This window comes from Tachyglossus aculeatus, chromosome Y2 (assembly GCF_015852505.1).
Source record: "Tachyglossus aculeatus isolate mTacAcu1 chromosome Y2, mTacAcu1.pri, whole genome shotgun sequence".
In the NCBI taxonomy this organism is placed as follows: Eukaryota; Metazoa; Chordata; class Mammalia; order Monotremata; family Tachyglossidae; genus Tachyglossus; species Tachyglossus aculeatus.
Window position 1 is genome coordinate 752730 of NC_052094.1, and position 11883 is coordinate 764612.

The following is an 11883-nucleotide window of genomic DNA, read 5'->3' on the forward strand; positions in this document are numbered from 1 at the left end:
TGCCAGCAGATGGCTACTTTAAAGATGAGTTATATAAAACGTAATTAAGCCTGGTAAGCTAACAGCAGTTATTGGAATATAAGCCAATACAGTTCAAAGGATTTTTTTCCCCCTGTAGCACAATCAACTCTGTAGGGGAAAAATGTGTCTAGCACTGCTCAACAATCATCCCTCCAATCACTTGAGAAGCAATACTTTCCCCACAGACAGTGCACCCAATTGTTGCCTGAAAGGATGGGGCTTTGAAGATGGAACAAGGGTGAAAGAGAATCTAAGAGGGAGCCTTAAAACACAAAAATCCTGAAAATCCCTCCCACATACTGGCATTCTGAAACACACAAAAAAGGTCTTGAATTAACAAATGTCTTCACATGCCTAAATGAAACACTAGGTTCAATTCCAAATTACGCTGTAGAGTAATTTCAATTCCCTTTGTCATTTTCCTTACCCCTTAGCCTTAGGATTTTTGTTGGGGTTTTTTTTCTGTTTGTTGTTGTTTGGGTGGTTGTTTTTTTACCTGTAGCCTTGTTTGCTCTGATCTTTTTCTCAAAGGCCATCTTACTGAAATTACTCAGCTAAATTCAGCACCTCCCACCCAGGAAGAAGGCTCCCTCACACAATTGGTCAGAATGCCAGAAGAGGAAGGCAGGCAGGCAGGCACGCACACACACACAGACACACACACAAGAGGGACACACACACACATACAATATAGGGTGGGAACAAGGAAGAACCAAAAGAATAAGGAAAAAAAAGCAGGCACGGATCACACATAAGTGTTTGGGAAGATGGCAGTGGGGGGAGGAGAGGAGGAGGTTGGGCCAAGGACCCCACCACCCCACCCCAAACTTGAGGCAGCACTTCTTCGAGTTGTACTTTAACAGCCAATTTCAAATTTAGATACTTTCCTCTGCCCGTACTCGGTATGTTTTCTGTAAGCAAGCACTAAAAAAATTCCCCTCAAATGGCAGTGCACATCCTATAACCTCTAGCCTGACCTTTATTTCAATGTATTTTTAAGAGTATTTGTTTTCTAATAAACAGTGTGAAAAGAAACCAAGTACATTTTTTCCCCCAAGTACAGCTTACATGCAAATACACAATTTTAGGTAGCAGGAACACGAAATTAGAGAAAAACTTCAAGTAGAAATGGAAGGGGCCGGCGGGCCCAGCTAGCTCTTCGCTGTGGGGGAAATGTTACGGCACACTACTGCAAACTGCACCAAAGCTAGAGAAACCTAAATCTGCTAATAATTCCCATCCTTTTCACCAGGATTAAGGAAGTCAACCAAGGATAAGATCATTTTGAAATCCATCATTAGGGTAACAATTAGACGGTTATTTAAAAATTCAAGGTGCTGCCTTTTCCACCCCAAGCCAGCACTTTGAATTCTAAACGACAGCATAATTTAGAGGTGGAACACAGAGAAAGGAGTTTGATAGTCAACAAAATTGCAATGAGCACAGTCCTTTCGGTGCAGTGAAATCATGCCATCTATAGTTCCGTGGCCATTCTCTTCTTCCAATTAAACAGTAACTCATTTATCCAGTTTCCTCTCAAACTTCACCCCTGCGATACTTCAGGAACAATTTAACCCCAGGGAGGTTGTTTTTTTTTAAATTACCCCCCTACATTCGTTTTAATGGGGTCTTTAGACCCTGCCCTTTTGTAGCCATCCCAAAAGGAGGCTGTTTTGGCTATGAAACCCCTTATTTCAGGACTCGGGCCTAGAGCCCCGGATTTATTCACGGTGACTAATGTGGCCGGTCGGATTTTTAGGTCAGGGTGAATCTCACGTTTGCTTTTAAATTTTCAAGGGATATCTCCCAGGTCACCCCAAGCTGCTCCCGATGCCCCACACCGCCGCTTTTGCCTTAAGGTGTCCCGTGTGTTTCAGTGTCCATCTTCTGAGCACCGAAAGCCGGAAGGTCCGGGAAAGGGCTAAACTTAAAACGGGAATTTTCTTTCCGACGTCGGAGGGCTCCCCTGTCGGGCTTCCAAACCAAAGACAAACGAGCCGGGAATACAAGTCGAGGCCACGCTCTTTCCCTCCCCGCCGGGGGCCGAGATGTGTTGTTATAGCTCCGCCACTTCCGTGTTGGGTTGGGTGACAATTGCTGATTTCCAACTTGAGCCCTCGTTCAGTCCCGTCCCGTCCCGTGCGGTCCTTCCCAGGCGGGCTCGGGCCTACGCAGGCACGAAGCAAATCCTGCCTGCCCTCCTTTCCTTCGACGGTCCGGAGGTCGGGCCTCCCGGAGAATGACAACGCAATGGGGCGGGGGCTGATGCTCTCCCGTTTTCCCCACACGAGCAAGCCGCCCCTCGCGGAGAGGGGAGACAAAGCTGGGGAGGGAGGGGTGGAGGCCCAAACCCCCATTCCCACAAACACACACACATGTAGACACCCAAACACACACACACACACACCCATGCACACCCACACATATGTAGCCACTCCCACACACAATGTACACCCAAACACACCCATACACACACAGTACACCCAAACACACAATGTACACCCAATTACACACACGTAAGCACCCATCCACACACCCATGTAGACCCAAGCGCACACATATGCAGACCCCAACATACACATGTATACCCACACTCGCATGTACAGCCCCCCTCGTGTGCCCCCAAACACACATGCACACACCCCCCCCCCCGGTACAGTGCTCTGCACACAGTAAGTGCTCAATAAATCCGACTGAATGAATGTACACCCACACTCGCAGCCACACACACGTGCCCCAAACCCACTCGCATGTGCACCCAAACCCACCCACATGTACACCCAAACATACACATTTTTACCCAAACGCGCATGTACGGCCACACACACACGTGCACCCCCCACAATGGCGCCCCCAAACACACACAGAGAGAGAGAGAGAGAGAGAGAGAGAGAGAGAGAGAGAGAGAGAGAGAGAGAGAGAGAGAGAGAGAGAGAGAGAGAGAGAGAGAGAGAGAGAGAGAAAGAGAACACCCAAATGAGCCCAAACCACACACATACATCGACCGGAACACACACACCCAAATACCTATTGGGAGCTCACCTCCTCCAGGAGGCCTTCCCAGACTGAGCCCCCTCCTCCCCCTCCCCACAGTACCTGTATATATGCATATATGTTTATAAATATTTATTACTCTATTTATTTTACTTGTACATATTTACTATTCTATTTATTTTATTATGTTAATATGCATAGTCGTCTGTCTCCCCCTTCTAGACTGTGAGCCCGCTGTTGGGTACGGAACGTCTCTAGACATTGCCAACTTGGACCTCCGAAGCACTTGTAGGGAAGAAGTGTGATTCAGTGGAAAGAGCACGGACTTTGGAGTCAGAGGTCATGGGTTCAAATCCCGGCTCCGCCACTTGTCTGCTGTGTGACTCTGGGCAAGTCACTTCACTTCTCTGTGCCTAGTTACCTCATCTGTAAAATGAGGATTAAGACTGTGAGCCCCCTTGGGACAACCTGATCACCTTGTAACCTCCCCAGCGCTTACAACAGTGCTCTGCACATAGTAAGCGCTTAATAAATGCCATTATTATAATAATAATTATTATTACCTCCTTCCCCTCCCCACAGCACCTGTATATATATATATTTTTATATATGTTTGTACGTATTTATCACTGTAATTATTTGTACATATTTATTCTATTTTGTTAATACGTTTTGTTCTGTCTCCCCCTTCTAGACTGTGAGCCTGCTGTTGGGTAGGGACCGACTCTATATGTTGCCAACTTGTACTTCCCAAGCGCTTAGTACAGTGCTCTGTACACAGTAAGCGCTCAATACGATTGGAATGAATGAATGAATTATTAGTAGTAGTAGTAGTAGTACAGCGCTCAAAGAAATCAATCAATCGTATTTATTGAGCTCTTACTCTGTACTAAGCGCTTGGGAAGTACAAGTTGGCAACATATAGAGACGGTCCCTACCCAACAGTGGGCTCACAGTCTGGAAGGGGAAGACAGAGAACAAAACCAAACATATTAACAAAATAAAATAAATAGAATAAATACGTACAAGTAAAATAAATGCACACAATAGGCGCTCAATAAATACGACGGAATGAATATTTGTAGTAGTACAGCGGGGATGCAGTACAGCGCTCTGCACACAGTAGGCGCTCAATAAATACAATTGAACGAGTGAATTATTATTAGTACTACAGTGCTCTGCACAGTAGGTGCTCAACAAATACGACTGAATGAATGAATGATTAGTAGTAGTAGTGCAGTGCTCTGCACACAGTAGGTGCTCAATAAGTACGATTGAATGAATGAATGGATGAATTAGTAGTAATAGTACAGTGCTCTGCACACAGCAGGCGCTCAATAAATACGATCGAATGAATGGATGATTATTAGTAGTAGTACAGTGCTCTGCACACAGTAGGTGCTCAATAAATACGAGGGGATGAATAAATGATTATTATTAGTAGTACAGTGCTCTACACACAGTAGGTGTTCAATAAATACGACTGAATGAATGAATTCACACGCACATTCTCTGTACAGACAGGGACACACTGCCCGTCTGGACACCCCAGTGCACCCACAAGGGTACACGCAAATACATCATCATCATCATCAATCGTATTTACTGAGCGCTTACTATGTGCAGAGCACTGTACTAAGCGCTTGGGAAGTACAAATTGGCAAATACACACACCCGATGTGTAGGGAGCAAAGCAGCGAGGCCGGGTGTGTGTTGGGGGTGGCGCGGGCTGCCGTGTATTATCACCAATAATGATAATAATTCATTCATTCAATCGTACTTACTGAGCGCTTACTGTGTGCAGAGCACTGTACCACTACCACTACTAATTCATTCATTCGTTCAATCGTATTTACTGAGCGCTTACTGTGTGCAGAGCACTATACTACTACTACTACTAATTCATTCATTCAATCGATTTACTCAGCGCTTACGGTGTGCAGAGTATTGTACTACTAGTACTAATACTTCATTCATTCCATCGTATTTACCGAGCGCTTACTGTGTGCAGAGCACTGTACTACTAATAGTAATTCATTCATTCAATCGTGCTTAGTGTACAGAACACTGGACTACTACTACAATCATTCATTCATTCAACCGTATTTACTGAGCGCTTCCTGTGTGCAGAGCACTGTACTACTAATAATCACTCATTCATTCATATTTACTGAGCGCTTACAGTGTGCAGAGCACTGTACTACTACTCACGATTCATTCACCCAGTCGTATTTACCGAGCGCTTACTGCACCACTACTACTAGTACTAATTCAATAAATTCAATCATGCTCACTGTGTGCAAAGCACTGCACTACTAATAATCATTCATTCATACTTACTGAGCGCTTACTGTGTGCAGACCACTGCACTACTACTACTAATTCATTCACTCATTCCATCAATCGTATTTACTGAGCGCTTCCTGTGTGCACAGCAGTGTACTACGCGCAAGCTGGCGACCTGTAGGCGGGCCGGCCCGGCCTAACGGCCTTTGGGTACCTTTGTAGTGGACGCGGAGGTTGTTCTGGGAGAGGCCGATGTAGCTGAACTTGTCCTTGGGGCTCCAGGAGCGCGGCAGCGGCGTGTCCCGCTCGTCCACGGCCGGGTACAGCCGCCGCAGCCGCCGCTGCAGCTCCTTCTCCTGCTCGTTGAGGGCCGGGTCGCCGTGCACCGGGCACGGGACGGAGGCCGGGGCCGGAGGAGGAGGAGGAGGAGGAGGAGGGGGCGGCGGAGGAGGAGGAGGCGGAGGGGGAGGGGGAGGCGGTGGAGGCGGAGGAGGAGGAGGAGGCGGGTGAAGGAGCAGGGCGGCGGGCCCCGGCCCCGCTCCGCCCGCTCCCGCCGCCCCCGCGGGGACCGGGGCCGCCGGGGCCGGGGCCGCCGCCGGCTGCTGCTGCTGCTGCTGCTGCTGCTGCTGTCCCGACGACATCCCCGATGGCCGCCGCCGCCGCCGCCCGCCCCCGCCGCCGGCCGCCCCCGCCGGAAGCCACCGGGCGGCGCGCGTGCACGGGGACCGGGGCGGCGCCGCGTAGGCGCCCGCGGACACCCCGGAAAAGCGGGCGGGCGGGCGGGCGCAGAAAGGCGCGGGCGGCGGTTAGGCGCTCGCGGCGGGGGGGGAGGCACGAGGCTGGAGGCCGCGCGCGGGCGCGAGACGACGAGAGCCCGGGCGCGAGACGCGGCGCGCGCGCGAGAGAGAACGAGAGCGCGGGCGCGGGCGCGGCACTCAGAGGCCCGACGGAGACGCGGCCCGGGGGAGGCGCGAAGGGCGCATGCGCGGCCCCCAGCCCGCCGCGCCCCTGGCGGCTCCTGCCGGAACTGCGCCCCGAACCCGCCCCACCGCGGCCCGTCATTCCTTCATTCATTCATCGTATTTATTGGGCGCCTACTGTGCGCGCAGCACTGGACTGAGCGCTTCGGCAGCACGGATCGGCGACATGTATCGAGAGACGGTCCCTGCGCCCCGAAGCCGCCCCCCCCCCCCCACCCCCACCACGGCCGGTCATTCATTCATTCAATTGTATTTATTGAGCGCTTACTGTGTGCAGAGCACTGTACTAAGCGTCTGGGAAGTACAAATCGGCAACATATATAGAGACGGTCCCTCCCCAACAACGGGCTCACGGTCTAGAAGGGGGAGACGGACAACAAAACCAAACATGTGGACAGGTGTCAAGTGGTCCCCCAGAAGCCTCCACGCCCCAACAACTCTAATGATAATAATAAGAATAATAATGACATTTAATAATAATAATAATAATGGTATTTGTTAAGCACTTACTATGTGCAGAGCGCTGTTCTAAGCGCTGGGGAGGTTACAAGGTGATCAGGTGGTCCCACGGGGGGCTCCCAGTCTTCATCCCCATTTTGCAGACGAGGGAACTGAGGCCCAGAGAAGTGAAGTGACCTGCCCCAAATCACCCAGCCGACAAGTGGTGGAGCCGGGATTTGAACCCACGACCTCTGACTCCAAAGTCTGCTCTTTCCACTGAGCCACACTGCTTCTCATTTTTGTTGAGCGCCCGGGATTTGAACCCACGACCTCTGACTCCAAAGTCCGTGCTCTTTCCACTGAGCCACGCTGCTTCTCGTTTTTGTTAAGCGCTTACTATGTGCGAAGCACTGCTTTAAGACTGTGAGCCCCACGGGGGACAACCTGATCACCTTGTAGCCTCCCCAGCGCTTAGAACACTGCTTTGCACATAGTAAGCGCTTAACAAATGCCATTATTATTATCATTATTATTACAAGGTGATCAGGTTGTCCCACGTGGGGCTCACAGTCTTAATCGCCATTTGGCAGATGAGGTAACTGAGGTCCAGAGAATAATAATAATAGTAATAATGATGGCATTTGTTAAGCGCTTACTATGTGCAAAGCACTGTTCTAAGCGCTGGAGAGGTTACAAGGTGATCAGGTTGTCCCACGGGGGGCTCACAGTCTTAACACCCATTTTACAGATGAGGGAACTGAGGCCCAGAGAAGTTAAGTGACTTGCCCAAAGTCACACAGCTGACAAGTGGAGGAGCTGGGATTAGAACCCATGACCTCTGGCTCCCAAGCCCGGGCTCTTTCCACTGAGCCACGCCGTGCTGGACGTCTTCCACCTCGGGTTTCATTCGTTCAGTCGGGTTTAGTTCGTTCAGTGGGGTTTACGGAGCCTCTGCCACTTGTTAGCTGGGTGACTCTGGGCAAGTCACTTCACTACTCTGTGCTGCCTCAGTTACCTCATCTGTAAAATGGGGGTTAAGACTGTGAGCCCCACTTGGGACAGCCTGATAAACTTGCATCTCCCCCAGTGCTTAGAACAGTGCTTGGCACATAGTAAGTGCCTAACAAATACCATTATTATTGAGTGCTTGCTGGGTGCAGAGCACTGGACTAAGCGCTTGGAAATTCCAATTTGGCCACAGATAGAGACAAGGGGGGAGACAGACAACAAAACAAGTAGACAGGCAACAATAGCATCAATATAAATAAAGAGAATTTTCTTGCCTACCTCCTCTCCTTTTTTTGAAGTGGTAGTTGTTGAGCACTTTTCTGAGTGCTGGGGTAGAGCCAGGATAAACAGGTTGGACACAGTCCCTGTCCCTCATTCATTCAGTCGTATTTGTTGAACACTTCCTGTGTGCAGAGCACTGTACTAAGCACTTGGGAAAGTAGAATACAGCAGCCAAGAGTGACAATCCCTGCCCACATGGGGCTCTCAGTCCTAATCCCCATTTTACAGATGAAGTAACTGAGGTACAGAGAAGGGAGGTACAGAGAAATCAGGCCTAGTGGAAAAAGCGCAGGCCTGAGAGTCGGAGGATCTGGGTTCTAATCCTGCCTTCATCATTTGTCTGCTGTGTGACCTTGGGCAAGACTCTGCCTCGCTTTTCCCATCTGTATCATGAGGATAAAGTACCTGTTCTCCTTTCCTCTTAGGCTGCAAGCCCTGTGCGAGATAGAGGTTTTGTCCAATCTGATTATCTTACACCTCTCCCAGGGCGTCTAGCCCAGTGAAGTGCTCAATCAATCAATCAATCAATCAATCAATCAATCAATCAATCATATTTATTGAGTGCTTACTGTGTGCAGAGCACTGTACTAAGTGCTTGGGAAGTACAAGTTGGCAAGTACAAGTACAAGTCCCTACCCAACAGTGGGCTCACAGTCTGAAATACCACAATTGTTATGATAAAACATAAAACTGCATTTAAAAAATCAAGAAATTGGTATATTAGCTGCCAGTGCTTTCAGAACTTTTTTTTTTCTCAGCCACCTTGAAATTTCCAGATCCTTCTCTTCCTTCCCTCCCACTCATTCCCGATGCTATGGAGCAGCAGATGGTTGGAGGAAAAAAAGTTGAGCATCAACAAAATTCTGTCACTAAAAATGTCCTTGAGAACATAAGTAATGTCATTTCTGAGCCTGTCCAATGGTCCATCCACCCCGAGTATTTGGTCTGACAGGGTCAACGGGATTCTTCAGAGAAAAGAATGGTTTTTTGCCCTCCTTGGCACTCATCCTCGTGGTTTAGTGCGCTACCATCTAAAATCCCTAATTTTCCCCCTCTACATTCTTAACTTTCTCTCAACCCATTATGGCTCTCTTATCCATTCATTTTTTTTTCCATACTCCTCTCAAACCTACTGACAGTTTCATTCTGTAGGACTGTTTGTGGTAACACATTCAATATGCTTCCCACCCACTGAATTAAACGCTAGCCAAGTCAGGGGTCAACTAATCCTGGCCAATTCAAGTTTGACAAATCATGGAATCAGCCACTTCCCGTGAGGATTATTTCTGGACCAACACTTCTACGTGAATGGAGAGGACTCCATCGAAATCCTATATCCTGGTGAAGACAAACCATGATCGTCACCGTGGAGGTATTCTCCATCAGATAGATCCTCTCGGTCCAATAGGAGACGGTCTCTCACGAGACTGGGTCAGACTAAGTGAGAATCCAGCTGGAGTCCAAAGTTCTCCATCTAAACAGAGATGGCGTGGAATCGTACGGGTCAATTGGAAAGGGTTTTTTTTTAATCTAAACCGGGAACAGTCTTCAGAAGGGTGTAGATCGTTTTTGTTCAATCAAATTACTTCAGGTCAAGTGGAGACCAACTATGTCCAATCAGCTGGAGAGAATATGATCTACACAGCCCATCATTACAGGAAAAGTCCAGAGAGTAGCACCAAGATCTCTGTGTAGTTTTCATATTTGTTTTGTTCTGTTGACTGTCTCCCCGCTTCTAGACTGTGAGCCTGTCGTTGGGTAGGGCTTGCCTGTTTGTTGCCAAATTGTACTTTCCAAGCACTGAGTACAGCACTCTGCACACAGTAAACGCTCAATAAATGCAACTGAATGAATGCACATCAATCACTGAGCATCTGCTGTGTGCAGAATACTGTATTGAGTGCTTGCAGAGAACCCTAGAATTAGTAGACGTGATCACTGAATTCCACGACCTTCTAATCCTATTGGTTTCTTATTGAAAACTTGTTTCCAAAAAATTGAAATGTAAGTCAGAATTCACTGGCCCATAGGATCAGTGCTAGACATGAGGATTTGTTTCTGAATAGGGCATGGGCCTTAGTTTTAGCAAAATTATCCTAAATTGCATATTCCATCAATTAAGGATGAGTAATCTAGCTACATACCTATACCTGTATTGAGTCAGAAAGATTCTACCACAGGGGAGCCAACTTTCACTGCAGCGGAAGTAAAATGAATGTTTTGATTCTAGACTGTAAGCTTCTTGTGGACAGGGAACATGTCTACCAACTCTGTTATAATGCTGTCTCCCCAGAGCTTAGTACAGTGTTCCATACCCATTAAGTACTCAGTAAATACGGTTGATTGATCTTGACCCTTCCTGGCAACCAGGCATTCTTTCCATTCCCCATATTTTATTTGTTCATTCAATCAGTATTTATTGAGCGCTTACTGTGTGCACAGCACTGTACTAAGTGCTTGGGAAGTACCAAACAGTAACATATAGAGACGGTCCCTACCCAACAACGGGCTCACAGTCTAGAAGGGGGAGGCAGACAACAAAACAAAACGTCAGAATAAACAGAATTACAGTTATAAATATAATATATATTAGATATACATATGTATATAATATAAATATAATAAATAGAGGGCTCCTGACCTCTCCCTCTTTGTCCCACCACCTCCTTGAAAAATTCTCCCTTCTGCTCTCCCTGTCCCCACCGCAGCTTTTAAAACTTTTTCCCCGTCTCCTCGTGGCCTCCATATGCTCCTTCCCCCTACTACCGCACACCCTACTCCCGGAACTAGTGCCATAAAGGAAGCTGGGGTTGTAAAATCAAAACTGGTGTGTTGCAAAGCTGCAGCAGTATATTTAGAGCATTCGTAAATGTTAATGCATCTTACCTTGAAACATATCTTGAACTGAGTACGTCCAGAGCATGGAAACAAAGCCTCAGCCAGGCAGCTAAAAATGCCAAGTCAGTGGTGGTGGATAAATTAACAAGGGGTACGGCAGTCAAGAAAGAGGAGTGGTTTTTTTCCAACAGAAGCTTTCAGAGGAACCTGAGACAAGAAGACAAAAGTGTCAATAGGGCCAAGTGCTGCAAACAATAAATATGACAGCACAATGAGGGCCAGTCTTTCTGTGTGCGTAGTGCGATTGGGCCTTAGGGCCCTATACTGACCTTTCCAACATAAACACACCCACACACGCACACAAACACATACCCCTTCCCCGCCACCATCCCCTCCGTCCAGTGGGTGGGCGTCACCATCAGTGACATCTTCAGCCACAAAGGACAATGATAGACATATAGAAAATTGAAATTGCTAGTTTAACAACATTAAAGGATGAAGTCTTTTCCCTTGTCCAAAGAGCAGGTGATGCAATCCTGATCCTTTTAAATTCAACTCTTTTGAATATGAGAGTCCGGTCACCATGTATTAATAGATCTGAGAATCAGTACATATAGTCATTCATGTTTCTGCCACTTTGTTTTCATATTCCTCGTACTCTTTTAAATTGTCTTGCATGCTGAAAAATTGCAAAATGCATTAAAAGATTTCATGAATGTTGCTGAAGACTGTAGTTTGTATTTGGGCACCTACCTGTATAAATTTCCATAAATTTGGCAAAATAATAATTGTCATTGGGAGTTTTAAAGGGCCCCGTGACTTGGATCCTTTCCCAATACAATAACGAAGCCCCTTAGCTGGTTGCATGTCAACTCGGTCAATCAATCAACAGTATCTATTGCATGCCTACTCTGTACAGAGCACTGTATTAAGTGCTTGGGAAAGTATGATAAAGTAGACATAATCCCTGCCTTTAAGGAGTTTACAGTCTAATGCGGGACACAGACACCAAGCAGCAATCAGTCAACCGGTA

At 47.5% G+C, this 11883-nt stretch overlaps 1 protein-coding gene across 2 annotated transcripts in view; it reads right to left on the reverse strand.

Annotated features, from left to right (window-relative positions):
- Positions 1–10991, reverse strand: part of RANBP9 (RAN binding protein 9) — a 52539-nt gene extending 41548 nt beyond the window's left edge. Inside the window, exon 1 of one of the 2 annotated variants that reach the window (XM_038768114.1) lies at positions 10899–10991. In XM_038768114.1, the coding sequence (XP_038624042.1) occupies positions 10899–10935 (37 nt within the window). In that variant the 5' untranslated portion in view covers positions 10936–10991. The remainder of the gene's footprint in view (positions 1–10898) is intronic. The other variant, XM_038768113.1, reaches the window with a different exon arrangement.
- Between the last annotated feature and the right edge of the window lie 892 nt (positions 10992–11883).